Source organism: Lupinus angustifolius, chromosome LG06 (genome assembly GCF_001865875.1).
Source record: "Lupinus angustifolius cultivar Tanjil chromosome LG06, LupAngTanjil_v1.0, whole genome shotgun sequence".
In the NCBI taxonomy this organism is placed as follows: domain Eukaryota; kingdom Viridiplantae; phylum Streptophyta; class Magnoliopsida; order Fabales; family Fabaceae; genus Lupinus; species Lupinus angustifolius.
In genome coordinates, this window is record NC_032014.1 from 2,725,281 (window position 1) to 2,747,886 (window position 22,606).

At 29.7% G+C, this 22,606-nt stretch overlaps 2 protein-coding genes across 5 annotated transcripts; both read left to right on the top strand.

Moving 5' to 3' along the window:
* LOC109348913 (flavin-containing monooxygenase FMO GS-OX-like 5) lies at positions 907 to 4,112 on the top strand. Its single transcript, XM_019589523.1, has 7 exons — positions 907 to 1,545; positions 2,062 to 2,132; positions 2,617 to 2,769; positions 2,888 to 2,967; positions 3,118 to 3,253; positions 3,354 to 3,527; positions 3,762 to 4,112. Exons 1-7 carry the CDS (start codon positions 966 to 968, stop codon positions 3,939 to 3,941), a joined length of 1,374 nt encoding a protein of 457 aa, XP_019445068.1. The 5' UTR covers positions 907 to 965; the 3' UTR covers positions 3,942 to 4,112.
* LOC109348916 (probable trehalose-phosphate phosphatase F) lies at positions 7,321 to 15,336 on the top strand. 4 transcript variants are annotated; one of them, XM_019589525.1, is made up of 15 exons: positions 7,322 to 7,468; positions 9,566 to 9,595; positions 10,635 to 10,720; positions 11,006 to 11,102; positions 11,420 to 11,724; positions 11,911 to 12,051; positions 12,175 to 12,246; positions 12,369 to 12,494; positions 13,326 to 13,382; positions 13,472 to 13,573; positions 13,849 to 13,926; positions 14,085 to 14,154; positions 14,678 to 14,748; positions 14,862 to 14,954; positions 15,046 to 15,334. In XM_019589525.1, the coding sequence occupies exons 5-15, from the start codon at positions 11,425 to 11,427 to the stop codon at positions 15,103 to 15,105; spliced, it is 1,170 nt and encodes a 389-aa protein (XP_019445070.1). In that variant the 5' UTR covers positions 7,322 to 7,468; positions 9,566 to 9,595; positions 10,635 to 10,720; positions 11,006 to 11,102; positions 11,420 to 11,424; the 3' UTR covers positions 15,106 to 15,334. The 4 variants fall into 4 exon arrangements, with proteins under 4 accessions (XP_019445073.1, XP_019445070.1, XP_019445072.1 ...); XM_019589528.1 differs by lacking the exon at positions 13,472 to 13,573 and having other exon boundaries at positions 7,321 to 7,468; positions 15,046 to 15,336; XM_019589527.1 differs by lacking the exon at positions 9,566 to 9,595.

Consider the following 22,606-nt stretch of genomic DNA (forward strand, 5'->3'; position numbering starts at 1 on the left):
TCATTATATTCTAGGAGATGAGGTTTTCTTCTACAAATGCTGAAACAAATAACACGATCAAACAATAATTTTTGCACACTCACATAGTAATTGCAATCTCTAACATATCTATCAACAAAGACATTGATTAAAAGAATATAAAATCATACATGTGAGTGAGTTTGAAATTAGAAGATGATAGATTTGTTAAATAAAATATGTGAAATTTATATGGTGAATAAATTATATTTACCACAAATGAAGAAAAAAAAATGAAAGAATATAAAAATAAAACCATACTTGTGAGTTGATTTTAAAAGTTGAAGATGACAAATTTGTTAAACACAATTTGAGAAATAGTATAAAGTATATCTATCAACAAAAACATAAATTAAAAGAATACAACATCATACACGTGAGAAGAAGAATAGAAAATCATAGTTGTAAGTGAGTTTGAGAGTTGAAGATGATAGATGTGTTGAGAAAGGAAGAAACACGTAAGGAAAATGCAACCGAAACAATTATGAGAAAAAATGCACAACATTTTGTCTCTCTTTTATTATTTATTTAATGAATCAAGAAACTGCATGAGGTATTGACATATATTCCTAGAAAAAAAACATTACATAATGTGTTGACATGTGTCCTTAAGAGTTATAAGTAAATAACTATAAGTGTAATATCTATACATATAGTAAAAATTTATACTAATTAATTGAGACTGTAATATTAATTTTTTTGTTATTACCGAATATATCTTCTTAACTTTTTTATTCATGTAAAGATGGATTTTGTTTTATTGATACACACCATTAATATATATGTTACTTTTATTTATTTAAAATTCAGCAATAATTAAGAGGTGATAAATCAGTAAATCAGCGACTAATATATATTGAATATTTTGTCAAATATCATTCATAAGTTTGGACTGGATAAATAAAAAATTAAGCAGGAAAAAAGCTGAATCACCCACGGCCCATCGCATGCCAATCAAATCAGCCACACGCTGTCTACCCCCATTCATGTCATCCGCAATCACACCGCGCCAGGTCGCCGTCATTGGCGCCGGAGCTGCCGGTCTAGTCACCGCACGCGAGCTCCGTCGAGAAGGCCACCGTGTCGTAATATTCGAACGAGGGAACCAAGTCGGTGGATCATGGGTTTACACTCCAGACGTGGAATCAGACCCGCTTGGATTGGACCCAAACCGGAGCGTGGTCCACTCGAGCCTGTACGATTCACTTCGAACCAATCTGCCTCGGGAGTGTATGGGGTTTCGTGATTACCCATTCAGGAAGCGAGAGGGGAAAGGGAGAGATTCTAGAAGGTTCCCGAGTCATAAAGAGGTTTTGATGTATTTACAAGATTTCGCTAATGATTTTGAGATCGGTGAATTGGTGAGGTTAGAGACGGAGGTTGTTTTTGCTGGGTTGGGAGAAGGTGGGAAATGGAAGGTGAAATCTCGACCATTGAAAGCGATTACTGAATGTGTGGATGAGATTTACGACGCCGTCGTCATTTGCAACGGCCATTACGTTCAACCGCGCATTGCTCATATCCCTGGTTATTTTCTTTCCCCTTCTTATTATTTATATATATATATTCCCCATTGCGCTTTCTATTAAATTATGCGTTTTTCCATGTTAATCATCATTCATGTCCACGTCATTGACTTTGGAGGAAACACAAGTTTGGATAAAGATTCAAATAATATTTTCAGTTTGGCTAACACTTGTTAAGGAATCAGAAGATAGAAACACTTCAGTGAAAATTACAGTTTTTAATATATTTCAATACATTATTTTTTAATACAAGATTTGTATTTTTATTCTTTACTTTAAGGGTATTTGTTAGCATTTTTCTAATATTTTAAACTCGCTTGCATATATTTTTTAGTAATTTTATATTTAAAAACAATTCTATATAGCATTAAAACTTATATTTTGATATGAACTTCTCCATTAATCATTCTCTATGAAAACCTTAACGAAATGTTAAGTTTGTAGAATACCAGGTATTATGATAGTTGTACCTGCATGTTCTTGTTTGGTTCCCTGTTACAGTTTAGTCTTTTTCCAGGCATTGATTCATGGCCAGGGAAACAGATGCATAGCCATAATTATAGGACACCTGAGCCCTTTCAAGATCAAGTATGTGCTAGGTTCCTTCATCTTCTATTCTATGTAATATGTATTGCTGTGGAATATCCGCTAAATCAGATTTTATCTCTGCTTTCCTGTTAATGCTTTCTAGCCCTATTAAAATGTCATTTTTTTGGTCAGAAATTCTTAAGAAAGGGATCAACACTGTTACCTCACATCTTTACCTTTTTCACCATTTCATCAAATCTTGATCCATCTCATCTTGACTCTTGATTTTGTCACATAAGCAGAGATGACTCTAACATTCTCCATATTGTAATTATGACAAATTGACAACTAATATGATGGGTGAGGTCAGGAATCGGGAAGCCTGAAATAAAATTTAATGAAATGAGCCTCTTTGTCAATACTGTTTGGCAATCGATCAGAACTAAGTGCAATTATTTAAATGAAAACTATGTCATTGGGAATGATGACTTTGCCTTCATTTTGATATGATACTATTTATTTTTTCCCTTTTCACTTTGGACAGGTCGTAGTTCTAATAGGTGGTGCTGCTAGCGCTGTTGATATCTCTCGAGACATCGCCACAGTTGCTAAAGAAGTCCACGTTGCTGATAGGTCAATTGAAGAAGATAAGCTTGGAAAAGTGTTTGGCCATGATAACATGTGGCTTCATTCTATGGTAAAACTTATCATATATGGCGATAATTGGATGGCAATCTTGAGTATCCATCAATCGGTTTGATAACTGTTGCTAAGACTGGTAGGTATGAAGCATTAGTCTTTGTTAAACAATGCAGATTGACAGCGTTCATGGAAGTACAGTGGTTTTCCAAGATGGAAAGACAGTTGATGCTGATTTCATTGTACATTGCACAGGGTATTCTGAGGATTGTCCATTATTTTTGTATTTGGTTTCAATTGAAGTCTCCGATTTCTTTTTGTTGAATAACCTGCAATTGAGATAAAAAAAACTCATGATGTAAAAAGGAGGTGAATCAATCTTGATATGTGTTTGTTCCTTTTACAGGTATAAGTTTGATTTCCCTTTCCTTGAAACCAACGCGGCAGTGATTGTGGATGACAACCGTGTAGGACCACTTTACAAGCATGTTTTCCCACCAGCATTGGCCCCATGGCTTTCATTTGTTGGATTGCCTTGGAAGGTTGTTCCCGGTGTCATAGGTCTTCATCATCCTTACCTTAAACAAAAATAGAGAATTTGTCCATTTAATAAAGTGGTTACATGCATGAAATTTGTGGCAGGTTTTGCCCTTTCCCATGTTCGAACTGCAGAGCAATTGGATAGCTGGAACTTTGTCTAACCGCATTGCACTTCCTTCAAAAGAAGAGATGACTGAAGACATTGAAGAATTTTACTCCTCACAAGAAGCTTCTGGCACACCTAAGCATTACACTCATAGAATGGGCGATGTTCAGGTGTTTTCTCTCTCTCTCTCTCTCTCTCCTTTTAGTTCTATGTCTGTCAGTTTAAATTCTAAACTGTGTATGGCGGGTGGAAAGAATTGAACTAAAATGTCCCATTTTTTAGTCTAATATTTGTATGTTCTAGTTAATAAATGGACCATGTCATCATCCGTTCAAACATGTCTACTCAAAGATATGTCCCCACAGACACCTGATAGTTATGTTTGGGATTGTGTCATATTGCAGTGGGACTACGATAACTGGATTGCGGATCAATGTGGGTTTCCTGCTATTGAAGAATGGAGAGTGCAAATGTACAAGGCCACATCTAAGAACAAGCGTGCACAACCTGAGTCTTATCGTGACAAGTGGGAGGATAATGACTTGGTTCTGCAAGCTCAGCAGGATTTTGCCAATTATATCTGACCTCATGTGACAGGTTCTAAGCTATGTTTGCTATGCAGTTTCCATGAAAAATATTATTTTCGTATGTAGAAGTAATAATTTAATAGTATGCTCAGAGTACTTCTATTTTTCATCCATTAATAAGCATATGATGACATGCCATTACATTTATTTTATGAGCATGTTTATGAAGTGCATAGGTGTATGAGTAAATTTACTTTTAAGGAGTACTTTGTATCCTAAAGATCAAAATTGTTCCCAAGTTGTTGACATGTAGTAGAGTACTTTTGATATGAGTGATTTTTATAACGCAAATGTACTCTGTATTTACCCTTAATTTGATGTATATTGCATTCTCAAATAGTATATGTGGCTTGAGAGCATGAGATGCATACCAATTTACTCAATTCTTCTGTTTATTTTCCATCTAGTTTTCCATTTTCATGGGGGAGAAGGGTGCAAACTGCTTAAATTACAAACACTTATACTATTGCCACCTTTTACAGCCCAAAAGTGTTGTTAGGAGGCTCTGATAGTAGTACGTTCTGATAATAGGTCACATGTGTCCATTTTCCTACCTTATATCAACTGTAGTAAAGACTAACTTGTTTATACTTTAATTCTTGACCTTGTTGACACCTCATATATGCCCATTTTGGGATTTTCCACCCAAAATAAATAAATTAGCTCCAGAAACTACAAGATGCATTCTGGAGTGTGGGCAAAAGTCCTTCATTGTTGGAGACTTGGAGTGCATCTTAGTGTGAGGATGTTCATAGTTTCAGGAGTTGATTGAGCCACCAACCAATACCACCTCAGTCATAGCCAATGGAAAAATACCCTGCCAAAAATTGATTTTGTTATCGTGTAAAATTGATCAAGTTCAATATGGTTAGGACTAGAATTCATTGCTTCTGTAATAGCTATTATACTTCTCAATTGTTACAATTTGATTTTGATGAAGAGGTTTTGCTAATTAGAAGGCTGGGGGAAAATGAGGGCTAACTAAGTTTAAAGGGTCACTGCAAATAATATTTTTGTATATCTAATCTAAATCTCCCATCAGCTGCAGCTACTGAATAATCATATATCATTCTGAATATAGCATAACCAAAAGATTCAAAACTACTTTTGCTGTAAAGTAATACTAAGTGAGGTAGGATTAACAACAACGGATGAATTGACACCATTGGAATGAAATCTATCAAAAACCAAAATTTCTTTATTCACTATTAAGAAAGAATGTGCATATAGTGTTACATGATGTACCATTAGTTGAAGCACATTCAACACTTATATTTATGTACTTAGTAGCACCAACCAGAAATAATATATAAGAACATAATAATAGAAAGCTTACTCTAACAAGATCTTCCAGCATGTTTTTAAATAATATAATTGATATTAGGAGATGACACAACTGCCAAGGAACTGAATGCAAATCAGTCCCAATTTACATCTCCCAAAATTTGTGTGTTTCTCCCAGATTGTGGTCCATATCCAAAGCTCGTTCCAATTGACCATATGTTCCCATTGTGGTCCCTTGCTCATCATCCATTTAAATAACTTGGATAGAATATTAAAGCACCAGAGTAATTTACTGAATATTTAACTGAGGTTCTACTCTGGATTTTCACTTTTCACCCAAAGCTAACAGTTAATAAGTCCAAAACATATTTATGTAATAATCAGACTATAAAAAACCTCTGCAAACAAAAAAACGTGGCTAGTTGTTGGGACTTGGGATATCTAAATTGTGATTGAAGGACACACGTTGTTGAAGGACTAAGACACACGTTGCCACATTAATTAATCAACCTAAAATATAATTTGAACTTGTCCCAAAGTACATCAAAACTAATTTCTAAAACTCAACCCTATCAAAATAAACTTTCAGGCCAAACAGACAATTAAGACGGCGAGAATCTTGGACACTAATAATTAAGAATGTCAATTTTGGAAACAAAAGTAATATACCTTGGAATAAATGCCCCGAGTTAAAATTCAAATATTACGAATTTGTCCTCTGCTTGTGTTTCTTTTCTATCCTTAGCCACGTGGATCCATCTCACTTCCTGCAATGTGACGAAATATTTTCTTTTTACAAAACAGAAATATTTTGTCACCGAGTTTAGCCCAAGATCTTTCGTCCTTGTTGTGGGCCCCAATCTGACACATCACCACATCATCATCTAGGTTCTCATATGTCACCCCTTTCTTAATTCTTGTCATACGTTAGTATGTTACTTCTTATTTCGATGTTGCAGATTTTCTCAAATATGAGATCAATATTAATATTTTATTCTGAATATTAAAGATAACTTTTTAGCTCCAACACCAATTGCAGAGTTTTTCAATCACAGAAAGAACTTAAATTTGTTTATGACTTTAGAACTCTATTAGCATTATTATTTTAGTTCTATGTAATAGAACCAGCATGGCTACTTTTTTTAGATATTGCGTTATAATAAAACCCGATAACAAAATAAATTACCTACTACCTTATTAAGGGCAATATTAGATCTTTCTAATGCTTAGCCTAAAAATCCTGAATATCAAATAAAGTAATATTGGATGAAAAAGAAGATGTATTTATCATCTTTAAAACCTAAGAAACTTGTAAACTAGTAAGAGGGGATCTCTAGACTAAAAATTAACAAAAACATATCACTTCTCCAAGTCAAAATGTAGCACATAAGCATAGATGAAAAATGTACAATATAAAAGATCACATGTATCTTCGTACTGGAGGTAATCCTGTCCGAGCCGGGAACATCCACGGGTACATGAGACTAACTCTTCTGGCGGACATTTTTTCCATCCTCAAACTCTAAACCTTGCTCAAGGGGAATCAAACATGTACCACTTGAATCAAATATATACCATTTTTAGATTGTTATTGCAATTTTATCATTTATATTTAATCACCATTTTCAAATATAAATAATACAAATGATAAGAATAACTAACTACGTATAATAAACCAAACTCCTTTAATTTTACAAGTATTATGCTTATTTTGGGAGACTAATCCATTAATTCAATATTAAGATAAAAACTTGTATAAAAATATATGTATGTGTACGTAAATACAATTAATAAAATCTTCATAATAACAAAAAATATAAAGTACACTTATCTATAAATATAAATATAAATATAAATATAAATATAAATATAAATATAGTCTATACAAAATTTTCTCCAATACTAAAATTGTCTAACTTATGACTTGGAGTTCTGAATTAAAATCCTAAAACATATTTTTTATTAGGATAGATGGGTCCACCAGGCCACCCATTATGGCTTACCCTATTCTCTGTCGTTATTGGTAGGCACGTTCCTTTACACACTCAACATATAAATACCCATTTAGTTCTTTTCCTCCTTTTCTTTTTTAAGGTTGTTTTTCATTTTCCCTTTTTCTCTCTCTACGTATGGTTGCATACATAATTCCATCTTCTCATCCTTTTGCTTGATCTTTTGATTTTATTTCAGGCTTCTTAACGTTTTCACCGCGCCGTTCAAAGAGGCATCCTTTCTTACAGGTGTGTTCTTATTTTCTCTGTCCCTCCCGATTCTTCAAGAAATCGATTTTTTTTTCAATCTCATCGTTTTATAGAACATGTTCAAAGTAATCATCACGTATAAAACCCTAGAGTGTGTATAAATGTTAATTTCTAAATCAATATATATATATATTATGATAATTGACCCTTAAAACTATTGAATTTTTAGTTACTATTATCGGCAATCTTCCATATGTTCTAATCATTTTTTTCCTTAACATTCTTTTCTATCGGAACCTGTATCCCTTGCCTGGAATGTACAAAGTGAAAACAAAAGTGAAATAACAATAATTTTAATATTAAGAAATAAGAATCGTACAACAATAAATAAAATAAAAATAATGTTTTCATTTCAATAAGAATGAGTTGATGAAGATGATCTTTTAGATTCTTGTTTTGTTTAACATTATACCTAATATATACCTATATATATCATATTTGATTTTAAAGTATATTTCCATTTTTAATCACAGATTAAAGTATTCGATTTATCAATAGTGTGTATGTGAGCCTTATGTAGTTTACATTTTTTGTGTGTTTTGATCAATTATTTATTTAACATGATTGTATGATTAAACCTTGGATGGACTTTGGTTAACAACCTAAGCCTCGGATATCATAGGTAATGATTGTTTTGGAGTTGTGAAGTTCACTTTCATCATGACTATTTGACAACTATTTTTTTCCTATCTTTCTTTAATGTGTCAAATTTATGTTCTAATAATACAATCAACTTAGTGCAGAAATTGGTCATTGGACTTTATTCTTAAAATTGTAAAACTTGACAAAATCCATGCTTTATCAGTTTTCTTCTTCAAAAGGGAGGGTCATAAATGTTTTATCCGTTTTTTTTGCATGGTATAAAAATCGATGAAATTGAAGGATTAATGCCTGATTCAGGTTAAAAATTATACATACATTTGTTGTTACATCTCCTCGTCCTTAGAACTCTGTAAAATTTGACCCTGACCTTGGAGAAGCTAAGTTGGCATTCAATGCAGTATCTTTCAAACCCTATCTTTTAAAAGCAATTTCAATGGCAACTTAAAACAAGTTTTCTACAATTTTTCAAACCATGCCCGTGTTATTATTTTGTTATTTGGGGGTAGGATATTTTAGTTTTTTTAGAAGAACAAGTGGAGGTTGATCCAACTTTTACAAGAAGTGGGAGATTAAAAAAATTATTGGAGAAATGATTAAGAAAGACTCATAAATTAATATTGTGTTGATCTACATGATTTATGATTTCATTTGATCCTTGTAATTGACCATGTTTAATAGGATAAAGATTTATTTATCGTTTCCAATTTGCTGTCAATGGAAGAAATTTTACAATTAAAAAATGTTTTTTCGAAACATGCATCATGTGAGTATCATGGCATGTTTTTAGATATTGTATATAAATGATATATATAGTACCATTTAAGTATTTAAGTAGTACTTTTGTTACAGTTAGTAAATATTGCCCTCATGCTACTAAATAAGAAACTAAAATTGGAAAGTTTTTATTATAAAGTCCACTGCATCATTCTTTTTAAGGAGAGATTTGTAGTAGGAATACCAAAAAAGGGAAAGGGGAGACAGAGAATGGAAAAAGAGTGAAACTGTATATCTGAGAGCTTGAATTTGAGTGTTCATTTTTTATCTTATAATTCTATAATTGAGTTGACTTTAGAGAATGATTGCATCTATTTTTATTTATTAAATACATCAGCTCGAGTAATGATTACCATAATTGTTTTTTTATAATTTATAATGCTTAATAATTTACTTATTGCAATTTTAAGGCCTTGTAAGCTGTACCTAGTGATAAGCTTCTGCAACTACTTTATTTATATATATATATAAACTCGGGTGGGTCCATCATCACTCACCAGAGTTGCAAGTGGTTCAACTACAGACATAACTGCATTTTTAACTCAATATTTGTGCAACTGTCAGTATTTTATGTTTTCATTTCTGTATTGGATGCTTATTGTTGTAACAATTAATTAATGATACTATAATTTCCCCTTATAGCCATTTGTTATTAATCAGCATCAAATGCTTAAATAGTAGATCGTTCTGTAATTGCAGTATTGTAGATAAGGTCGAATAAGTGGAAAGGTAAGTAAACTATAATGTATTTATCAACTATTGTGTTATCTGAAACAGCTCTGCTCAAATAATGTAAATGGACCCAGCGCCCCCGTATATCTAAGTACAAGGGTACGATATATACCTGGATATAGTTTGAAGATATTTAAGTTTAGCCTTAAAGAGTTGGTAGATACATTCACCACAGTATGCACAACAACATTATAAGCACTTCAGCAAATTTTGCATACTTGTATATATGCTCGTTGTTCATTAGACCGATTAGTTAAATCAGCACATGGAATCAAGTTTCACTCAGTTTTATGATTTGGAAATCACATATTGTCACAAGGTCATAGTTTATTTATTAATGATTAATTTATAAATGATATGTGTTACTTTCTTATGGGTAACATGATTAGTAGAAGTATATAATCTTATCTTCCTTCACCCGAATGAAAGGTAAAAACAGGGCAAAAAACAACTTATCAGATTATTTCCTTTTTTATTCTATATATTTAAAACTCTTTGGGGCAAGTAGATAGAACCTTGTGCTTTTACTTGTTTTATTAAATGCAAAAAGTTCCAGGTTCTATCTGATTTCATTTTTTTCCTGAAAGTGCAAGTCCCAGATTCTGTGAGAGTTTCCATATGTTTATTCTATTGGAGTAACACATGCTATTTGAGTTATGACCCAATATTTAAAATAATAGAATCAGAAACTATTGCAAGTACCAGACTGGATTGTCTCAATACAACATAAATTTCGTTGGAGTTACTAACTTAATTACTCTCTAACTGTATGGTCCGGTAATTCAAGTGGACATCATGCCTAATTGTTTATTGATCTTTTATAATAATCTTTTGTTCTAACTTATGTTCATGTTCATTATTTTATGCATAAAAAGTTTACCACCATTTTATCACATCTATAAAAAGAGTTTTATATCAGCAAAGGTTTCATTCAATTCAACATAAAGTATATACAGATCAGAGTGTGATTTATACAAGCTTTGAAAGATAAACTAACAAACACTCTAGACATAAATTTGTTATTGATTTTCTGCAGAAGCACAAAGCATCACTTTCTTCAAGAACAGGTAGTCGGTAGTCCATTAAAATTAAGGCTCTTCTTGCAAGTGTACACATGAGAAGGTATTTTTTTGTGCTTTCATTTTCCTTGCATTTCATTCCCTAATGAGTCTTATTGAATTAATCTCAAGTTCGTTTCTTATTTGCATACATTTCAAAAATACAAAAAAAAGTGAACATGGTAGGATGTCCCTATTTTGATAGTAACATTTTTCTTTCAAAAACTCATTGTGGTGTCTCTCAATCAAAGTTGCAGGGAACAGTGATGCTCTTGTGAAAAAGTTCTATGAATTTCCTTGCGCAAGATTAGTTTAAGATATCAACTTAAACATTTTATTTTTGATGCAGCTAATCATTCAGATTTGAAGAACATCTTAATAATCTTTGAAGTTGTGTGAAGCTTTGGCAAAATAGGGAGACTAATACATTTTACTTGCTTGGTTGAGTAAGCCATCTTATCTTAAAATGTTGATACAATTATGTATTTTTCTTTGCATTTTATTCTTATTTGTTGAATTTTGATAGTAAAGTTTAATTAAACCTACAAGATCAGCAACTGAGTAGAAGTACATAAAAGAGGTGGGTTTTCACAGACGAAAGATTTGGGTAGCTAAATAAAAATCTTGGATATGTAGACTGATTAGAGAGAAATCAATCAAACATTTGTTTCTTACAAAGACTCACAAGTCACAACTCATAAGAAACAACAATAACATTTTAAGATCAGTTCTTGACTTTCTTGATATATATACTTATATATAGGCTAGATGGACCTGAAGTCCTCTCATGTTTCTTCTGTTCCTGCTGACCCTGTAATACCCAACAAGTCAAGACTAGGAATGCAATCTAGTTTGCTAACTTATTCCCAGCAAGATTTACCACTTTCCCCTGGGAAGTACTCAAGAACGAGTTCAAGGAAAAGTGCTGGGAGTCTCGATGATGTTCGATCCAATGGTTGGTTGGACGCAATGATAGCCTCTTCTCCTCCGAAGAAAAAGCCACTTAAAGGTTCAAATGCTCAGTTTGCTTCATTTGACTTTACTGATGAAGACAATAGCTCATCCATGGTATACATATATTTCATTATTCATGTTAATGTTTGGTTTATTTGAATGCACCACATTTAGAATGTGTTTGATTCATATTAAAAAATATTATCTTTTGTTGTTGCCAAACATCTTCCGAAAAATGAATATGAATCAAACACCCTCTTCGTCCAAGCTAGATTGTCATTTATTAACTTCTTTTACCAGGTTCATCATCCTTCAGCACTAGACTATTTTGATAAAATTATTGACCGTGCAAAGAATAAGAAGGTTGCAGTGTTTCTAGATTATGATGGCACTCTTTCGCCAATAGTAGATAACCCAGATTGTGCCTTTATGTCTGAAGATGTAAGCTAAGCAACACTTACTCACTAGTCATATATAGATGATAATATATATTAACTTAATTATTCTATACTTCTTTGGGGTTTGACCCCTTTTTCTTAATTCCTCAAAATCATACATGTTCAGATGCGTGCCACTGTGAGAAGCGTAGCAAGCTATTTTCCCACGGCAATAATCAGTGGGAGAAGCCGTGGCAAGGTATGCAGAATATTAATTTGTCCTTAATCTTCCAAGTTTTAAATAAAGTATTCAATTTTACTTTATAATATTTATTGGTTTAATTATCTATGTCACTAATGTAGTGCATTTTTTTCTTTCAGGTGTTTGATTTAGTTAAACTAAAGGATCTCTACTATGCTGGTAGTCATGGGATGGATATTATTTGTCCTTTTAGTCAGACTCTGTCCAATAACCATCCGAGTTGCGTCAAATCTACTGACAATCAGGTGAGTTTATGTGAAAGATGTTTTTTTATTTGTAATCGTTAGTACGTTAGTATTTTGTTGTATATGAAATTTCACCATCAACTTCTTTCACCCTAACGATTAAACCATCACCTTATAACTCAAACTTTTTGTTGATATTAGAACTCAAACTCACAACCTTCCGTGCTTCAATCCTTAAATCCTTCATTTTTGTCATCTTTATGAGTTTGGATCCTCTTCGGTATCAAAATGAGAGAGTTCAATATTAGAATATGAGATAAAAGTAAAGAATATGTATCATCTATACTAGATACTTCAGTTGTTATATATATATATATTTATTGGATGAATAACAAGTTAATCATTAATTATGTATCTACCTATTAAAGTATCTTTATCATTAACAGTCTATTGAAATTGCGTTAGTGTTTTCTATTTGATTTTCATATTTTTTCCATACCACCATGTAATGTAGTGTCACACCAAACCCCAGTATTCTTCAACGACTTCTTAAATTCTCTTAAATGCAATGTAGGCCACGCATATTTTATACCTTTTGTTTTTGTTTCCTACCTAACGTAATCAATTATCAACAGGGTTTCTTAACTAAGCAACATTACTTATTTAAACTATCTTTGCATCCCTGCAAAATTTCAGTAATTGTTGCTTATGAGTGTAAGCATCCCATAAAAACAAACAAACGAACAGAAACATCTTCTTTGCATTCTGATATATATAAATATATAAATTAATACAATACTATTGAAATAAAAAAAAGGTGATGTTAGAATATTTATGTTGTTTAAAGAATTCAAAAGTTCACCCTCTTTCTTTCTGTATTTGAATGGGCAGGGAAATGAGATAACTCTCTTTCAGCCTGCAATAGAATTTCTGCCTCTGATTGACGAGGTGCAAAATTCTCTCTAATATTTTATGAACTACTTTTACATTTGTATGACTGAAAGAGATTAATTTTGGGGTGTATTTTTTCTTTGCAGGTTTTTAGAACCCTTGTCGATATAACTAAAGATATAGAGGGTGTGAAAGTTGAAAATCACAAATTTTGCGTTTCTGTACATTATCGTAATGTAAAAGAAAATGTAAGAATTAACTACCATTTCCTACACAAAAAGAATATATATATATATATATATATATTTTTTGAATTTTGAATTTTGAAAAATGTTTTTTTGTCTTTACACACAATTTATTTGGAAAATAAATATGAAAAGGCGAGTGTATTGAAAAATGTATTTTTCTTATTTTATTAATTAAAAAATAAATAATAATAGTCCATTAAAAAGGGCATAGAAATACCAGTATTTTTGTTTTAATATGATATGCTTTGATTTTGAATTCTTTAACCTGACTGCAGAATTGGACAACTATTGGACAAATTGTCCATGACGCCGTAAAAAAGTATCCCCGTTTACGTTCAACTCATGGACGTAAGGTAATAATATATTACGATATTAACATCTTTTTTTGCACACATTTTTACTCATCTACATAATATTTATCAATTTACGATCAAGTTTTATGTAAATCGCAAATAAGTAATAACATTTGTGCTATCATGTATAATGTATTTCATTTTGTTTATGTTTTCAGGTTTTAGATATCCGTCCTGTGATTGACTGGAACAAAGGAAAAGCAGTTGAATTTTTACATGAATCTCTAGGTAAGAATCTCATACAGGCTACTTTTTTCAAAAAAAATGTCTTGATGTTTATAATTTCAAGATAAATTATATGAATTTTTCTCGAAACCTAACCTTATTTGTTTAAGTATTTCCTCCATCTAATTTAATAATCAATCTTAATTTATCTTCCAAATTTTCTCTACTTTTTTAATTTTTATTCTCTCTTACTATTTTTTTCAATACACATGTGAAATTGATATAAAACTATTCTCTTCATTTTTTTCAAAGTGCTATCCTCTCTTTAATAATTCTTCTGTTGTTTGCAATGAGATCAAATTTATGATGGGAAATTAGTTGTAGAATATGTATGAAACTTAATAGTGATTTTTTTGTCAAATCGTATTGAATCGTTATATTATTTAGTCACTTCTTAAATTGTGTGTATACATAACCTTATATATTAAAAGTTACGAAACTAAACTAATTTTCCTCTTATTCGGATTATGATACCTTGTTAATGTAATTATTGAAGGGACAAAAATGTATCTCTTTTCTTGTGCAGGGTTAAATGATCGAGATGATGTTTTTTCCATTTACATTGGAGATGATAAAACTGATGAAGATGCTTTCAAGGTATTGAAAGTTGAAATCACACAACATATATAACATTATAAAAAACTATATTCTTGTTATAGTTGTTGCTATGAATTTGATGACTCCATGAATTATTATCATATACTCATCAGGTGTTGCGGGAGAAAAATCGTGGTTATGGGATTTTGGTTTCGTCAGTGAAAAAAGAAAGCAACGCCTTCTTCTCACTCGAAGACCCCAATGAGGTGCAAATCCCACTAGACTTTATATTCTATGCATTCTTTTTTGCATGAATAGATAGAACAAATAAATATTATTGCTAAATAAAACATGCAGGTCATGAAATTTCTCCAACTACTTGTGAACTGGAAGAGGCAAGGAGAAAGAAAGACATAAGAGTTGTTTGGTTTTCAAAATTTTATTGGTTTGGTTCAGCATTTTGTTTATATCAATTATAGTTTATCACATTTGATCTACTTACATTCTTTAAATAAGTTATGAAAGGTACCACAGCAGCTGTTAGATTATGAGAAAGGTTATTTTTTGTTTTAAATTTTATGATATTTTCACATAACATTTGATTAATGTATGTGCATGTATATGAAATTATGAATATTAAGTTATCATGTATTAAGTAGAGCAGAGAAATATAACTAATGTAAATAATTGTTTCAAGTTTTCTTAGAACATAGCATAGGAATAGCATGATTTTACATTATATGGAGAATTTTGCTTATTATTCTAACATAAGATTAGTAATCGTCATTTTTTTATATTGGAGTTTTAGTTTTAAGGTAGTGAGCAGCGACTCAAGACTTATCCTCCATTTCAATGGAAATGTCAAAGGATAAAAAACAAGAATATTCCAACTAATGGTATAATATTTATTTTGGAATAAATCATATTGTAATATTTATGAGTTTAAAATATGTGCGTCGACAGTGTAAAGTTTTTTACATTGTTATTATCCACCATTGATTTGTATTACTTTTGTTTTAAAGTCAATGATGGTTAACAAATCAATAGTAAATAATTTATTGACAGTGTAAAAAACACTTACACTATCAATACATATATATTAAATCCAATATTTATTAACACAAGTGTACTCCCAACTATTTCGATTTGAGATCTCTGTTTTAGGTCAAACAACTTTTATTTTTTATTATTACTCAAGCTATGACATGTTAACCACTTCAACAATTACTAATTCAAGTCAAATGTGATAAATAAATAATGATATTTGCACATCATTACTTAATTGATGAAATGAAAAATAAGGATATATATCATATTTTTAGGACTCAAACTAAAAACACCACCGAGGACAAATTTAAATATAAAGCTGTAGACATTAATAGGCAGATTCTTATTTATAAGATTATTTTGAGATTTTTATTTAAGTCCTTTTTCAAAGTTTCATGTATAATAAATGAGTTTGTTATTAAAATATTTATATTTGTTCAAACAATTTTTGTCGAAAAACAGTTTTGAGAAATACACATAATCATTAAAAAAATTAATGATGTTTTGATATATATTTTAATATCCAGGAAGCTACCCTAAAGAAAAGATGGGAGGGAGTGAGATTGAAGACGTTATGGACGTAATTGAGCGAATATTTGATGCAGTGCTATGTGAAATTCACCTATCCACCATTAATTAAGTAGTTAAATGTTGATCGGTTTGATTGAGGGCCTAAACAAATTTTCGGCTTAACCATATTGATGAGCCCATTAGCTTTCTATCTTGTATTGGACACTCTAGTCTTATTGAATTGTGTAGATAAATAGTTTTTATTTTCATTCAAACAATTTTACTAATAAGTTGTTTGTATAATGTGTAAAGTCATGTTAGATCCCAAAAGATAAAAAAAATAAGAGTTTGATTATTATGAACAACACTTATTACGATGAACAATTACACACCTTAAAATAAATTATTTTTTTATCAAAAAAAGTAAGGAAATACCTTAGATAATATCAAAAATAACTTTAAGCAATGTCCTAATTCCTAGCACTTAAATCATACAATTCAGTTCCTCAATGGCAGGTTTCATTGTCAATACTACTGTTTTTTTTTTTTTGCATTTATGTTAATCCATGGTGTAGATTTATTTATTTGCATTCCTGAACTTAGTTTTCATTCCGCAACTATCATCATCTCAATTGCATTGGATTGTGATCAGCAACCAATAAGCCGAACGTTATTAAAATGTGAAAATCGAGTTGGGGTTAAAAAGTCTGGGTTGAAGGCTAAAGAAAAAATCTCACTTTCAAATAAAAAATCTAAATGATTTACAAACTGTCATTCTTATATCATAGTTATCCCGAGAGAATATAAAAATGAGTTATATGTATAATATATATTTCTCAATAACTAAAGATATCCTTGACCTTGAGTAAAGATGCATGTCATCTCTCATAACCATAAAAAGGATTATTAAAAAGAGTATTAAATCTATATATGGATAGTGTAAAGATATATATATATACTCGGTGTATATTCTATTGTCATTTAGATTATATTTTTTGAAAAGTCAATGATAATTAAAAATAAACGTGGATGATACAATGACATTGTAAAAAACTTTTACACTTTTAGAATATATATCATTTTTCTATTAAAAACGCGTGAGTAGTTATTAAAATATGGATTTAATATGAAAATACTGACAATGTAAGTATTTTTTTTAATATTGTGAGCAAATTATCCACCATTAATTTATTATTTAATATTGTGAGCAAATTATCCACCATTAATTTATTAACCACCATTAATTCTCAAATAAAAGTATTACAAATCAATGGTGACTGGTAAAAAACTTCACGGTACATGTTTTAAACTCTTAAAATATTATAAAGTTGATGATTCTCATCTGTCTAATTAATGATAAATACCTTTACCGACTTGTGAATTAATATATCAATTCACACTTTTCACTTGTTAGTTTTATAATCTATTGGCACTAATATGTTAATATCTAACCGATGATTCATTGTATCAGGTTAGCCATTATTGCATCACTCATTATTTCATAATAGACTATGATCACATGGCAAAAATTATCATGGTGACAAAAAAATGTCTATATTTGGTGCTCTCTACATGAGTCATTGATCATATCATAAAAAACTATATAGGATCAAGACATTATTACAGGTAATCCCTAGATAAGTTAAACAAAAAATAATGACATTTGCAGTTAGTATTTAAAATTATTTATAAACCCTCATATTCTAGGCAGGTTGGTCTTGACATATTTGAAGTCTATGAGAAAAACAATACGGCTGCAAAAACTTTTAACTATGTACACCAAAGTTTAAAATATTAATTTATGATTTTTAAATTTGAAAGAGCTTGTCTATTGATCCCTGCGTTATTAATAAGATTGTGTAAGCAAAGTGGACTAATTGCTTAGTCAATACTTGCTCACACGATGTGCAAAAAAAGTGCATATATTGCAATGCTGTTAAATTGTTATGAATGAAAGTGGAATGAAAAAAGTTCACACCTAAATCGTCCGAGATTTATATATAAGAAAGGTGTTGGATTTATTCAAATGTGAAGTCCCACATTGATTCAAGATGTGATGTCTCATTTGTAATTCTTCATTCTTCATATATCCATGTAATAATGATCTCCCTGATAGTTGGAGACTCTCCGATCGCAATCTAGTCCAACAAAAGGGAACTTATGGATAATCAAAGTTGAAACTACCCTTTTCAAACTACAGCAAAAGCAACTTATTAAGATCTAGTACAGGTATGTTCCAGAAAGGTTAATTAGTTTTATTTCATTGTCGATATAATGAAATTAAATGAACATTATTGGTGGGACCAAAACAATACCAGCCTCACACCTGGGTGGCAAAAGAATAAAGAACACATACATCAATTCACCTTTAATTAAGAAGGTTAATGGGTTTATGCCTACTTATTTGTTTACATGTGGCATTAAACTAACAAATCATGTTTAGTAAAAACAAGAGACACAGCAATACGTGTTGTCAATTGCATTATTGCATATATTGTATATTGTACGTATGGAGTTGAAATGTGATTGCGGCCAAGAAAGAGGAACATGGGCAATCTGACTCAGCTATATGTTACACTTGTATAAAACGATCATGTGGACGAAAACTCATTGCCATCGTGAATAATGGTTGGTTTTGGATTGAAATCATGTCGATAAAATATAAGGACTGATTGAGAATATAATTGACTCATGTTTATATATTATATTTTAGGATTCCATGTTAAAATGAATTGATATTTGACAATAAGAAAAGTAGTAACTTAGTACTTAAATGTTGATAATTATGATTGTTTTGCTTAAAATTATGAGAATTATTGTTTGTATGACCATTAATTATTGTAAAATAAAATAATGTCAATTATTTCTGGGACATGTTCTCGGATATAGAGTACTCAATTGCTATGGTGGCATCTTCATCTCTCCAATGAGCCATTGCCAAACAAGAACATGGCTTCCAGGACTTATTCGTTTAATCATTTCTATGTACTTTCTTGCTTTTATATGCTCTAATAATGTTGCGAAATTGCGGAGAATTTAGGTAAGGTGTACAGTACATAAACATTTCTGTAACATTTAGTATATACAAGTTACTGTCTCTACCTATTTATAATATTTTAGTGGAGAGAAATTATCCTAAATATATTATCAATTATGCTTATGATATATAGTAGAACTAACTATTTTATATCAAATGTACTCATTTATATTTATACTTTATTTATTTATATATATATTACTCCTTACATATACCAATAAAGTTTCCATAGAGAAATTAATGGAAGAATAATATTGAACATTATCATAATTTTTGACGAATTTAAAAGTTGTAGCTACTTTTATATATTTTTTCTTAATATGTGTGAGTTAAACATTATTGCTTCATAAATAAGGACAATGAGAGTATCTTAGAGTTATTTGGATTGCAAAGTCAAAAGATAGGAATAATTATGATAAATGAGTCATTCCTTTAAAATTTTAGTACGTGGGTTTGAGAAAAAATGTGAAAACATATATAATATGTTATACTTAGAGATAAATGTATATATATTTTTTGATATTATTATTTATAACTAAATTTTAATTAAAATTAAATTTTTAATTTATTATCAATATTTTATTGTTGTCTCTATATATATTTGTCTTCACACAAGTTTTGAGGGAGGGTTTGTAGTTTTTATTCACTTACAGATTTTTAAATTACTCGATATTTTATGAATGTGAAACTTTCAGTTACATTTCTAACATTATTCCTTTAAGGTGAACCTCTTAGTTTAAGTACCATGTAATCATCAACGAGATTTAACCAAAGTATTGTTAACGTGTTCACAGGGAATAATTAGAGGCCAAACCTAAAAATAACCATGGTTTCTCCAAATTAATATTAAATTTGATTGAATCATCGACGATGATATAGTCATTAATTTACTTTGATTGAGGAGCTCAAAACTAAAGAAATATCTCACTCAAATGGGTTAAATAAAAACTACGATAAATAAACATACATCACACGTTAACCCAAAACAAGTTTAGAATTTGACATACATAGTACATACTTCCAAATGATCAGCTATTCACTAATACAAGGCCTCCACCATTTGCAAAACTTCAATTCAGCAAGAATGCGATTATGTATAACGAATTTCTCCCTCTTACCTGATATATTTTATAAATAAAATAGAACATTATCATATGTGATTAAAAAGTAAGTGAAATAAAAAACCAACTATATTAATGATTTATTCTTATTGAAAAGATACCATTGAGTGTTTAAAAAAAAGTGTTTCAAAACAGACCTAGGCTATTATTTTATAAAAAAATTCTTTAAATATCACAAAGTAATTTTCTAAAGCATATTATTTATTTTCATATAACTTAAAAACTTTAGAACCTCTATTTATATATTTAGGATTTTAAGTTATTAAATGTTTAATGATTTGTGTGTAAATTTTAAAGACAAATTACTATTATTACTATATGAATATTTCTTAAAAGTTAAAATTTCCAAATGATAATTATTATAATCTATTCATATTATAATATATTCATGTTTCTATACCTTAGATGAAGACTATATATAAGTCAATCTGTTTTATTTGGGTAAACTAAAAAAATCATTTTTTTATAAAATAAATTACAAAAATGGTATAAAGTTATTTATTTTTGTTATATTATTTTGGTTGCTTTTATCCTATTTTAAAATAGAAAGATCAATGTTTTGAAGGAATATGATACAAATAAATAAAAAGTTATTAAAATTGAATTAGACAATCCATAAAATAAATAGTGGACAAATGATAAAATAAGTAATCCAAGGAGAGTTCAGACAAAAAAAAGATGAAAGCGTCATTAACATTTGAAGGTTAAAGTAGGAAGTGAAGTTGGTTGGAAAAAATAAACAATCCAGAATAAGTAATCCACCATAAAAAGTATATACCTTTTACTTATTTATTCCTAAATAAATACATGTGAGTTTCCAACCATAATTATAAGTTTATTCTAAATAATAAACAAAATCTACAAATTTTATCTATATCAAACAAACAATAGAACTAATGTTAGATATATTTGGATTGATAGAGCCTTATCTTATTTAAGATTAAGTTATTTTCATTCTACATGTATTTATTTAATTTATGTTTATTTATTTAGTTATTATTTGATTTATTATCATATCATTTATAGCATTTTTACTTATATAATAAATTGTTTGGATTAACTTATGCTTACAACACATTTTAAGCGAATTGTTATACAACTCATATAATTATTTAATTAATTTTCATTTTGAAATGATTTATTTATAACAAGCTTAAAGTTTATTAAGATTTAACTCAAAAGAATGTGTTAGATATTTTTGAATTGGTAGAATATTATCTTATTTAAGATTAAGTTGATTCCATTTTATTTGAATTTGATTTATATTTACATATTTGTTATTATTTAAGTTTATTATCATATCATTTATAATAACTTTTGTTTATATAATAAATTGTGTGAACTAATTCATACTTGATTTTGACCTATTTTTACCATCTAAACTTTTAGATTAGTTAATTAGAAAAAATACATCATTTTCTTAACCACATATATCATCTACCAATGAGAACCTATAAGTTAATTAGAACAATTATCCACTAGCTCATCTAGGCACTTGTTAATATGTGAGTATTTTCAATCTTTTTTATATTCAATTTGAAAGTTATAAATATAAATTATTAGTTGAGGTAAAATATAATACAAGTAAATGACACAAAACACCTCACAATAATATATGTTATATTATTATTAAATAAATAAATGTGTAGACATGAATTGTTCTAATTTAATTCAACGTTTTAAGAATGAGATGTTGTTTGGAAACAAATTAAAGATTGGACTGTTGATACATTATGAATTGTTGAATCAATATATCATATTTCAGGTAGGTAGTTATGAGAGTCAAATCTATTAAAAAATGAAATGTTTGATATATAATGGTCTGTGTAATAAAAGAAGTTTGGAGGCGTGATTCAATATATCACTTTTGACGTAGGTAATTACGTGAGTCAAATCCATGACTATACATAATTAATGGGTTATCAGTTAAAAATAGAAGGGGCAAAGAAGGATTAAATGTCCCTACAAATTCCTATTTCTATTTCCAAAGTCAATAACATTTTACTAAATAAAATATTTTCTATTTTTATAAATTTTCTTATCACTTTTTGATTAGATTAGAAATTCATTCCAAACAAGATGACCCATTTTTATTTATTTATTTTTAGTTCCTAATAACATGCAATGACTAATTTGACCTTTCCAAAATACAGATATCTATAAATGGTGAGTAAAACCTGGAAAAAGCAACAGAAAGTGTTAA

Bases quoted from the DNA above. Each gene is read 5' to 3' on its own strand.
- LOC109348913 (XM_019589523.1), top strand. From the start codon at position 966: ATGCCAATCAAATCAGCCACACGCTGTCTACCCCCATTCATGTCATCC. The intron at 2,770-2,887 runs GTAAAACTTATC...TAAACAATGCAG, and splicing joins ACATGTGGCTTCATTCTATG to ATTGACAGCGTTCATGGAAG. The intron at 2,968-3,117 runs GTATTCTGAGGA...TTCCTTTTACAG, and splicing joins TTCATTGTACATTGCACAGG to GTATAAGTTTGATTTCCCTT.
- LOC109348916 (XM_019589525.1), top strand. From the start codon at position 11,425: ATGGACCTGAAGTCCTCTCATGTTTCTTCTGTTCCTGCTGACCCTGTA. The intron at 12,052-12,174 runs GTAAGCTAAGCA...ATACATGTTCAG, and splicing joins GTGCCTTTATGTCTGAAGAT to ATGCGTGCCACTGTGAGAAG. The intron at 13,574-13,848 runs GTAAGAATTAAC...ACCTGACTGCAG, and splicing joins ATCGTAATGTAAAAGAAAAT to AATTGGACAACTATTGGACA.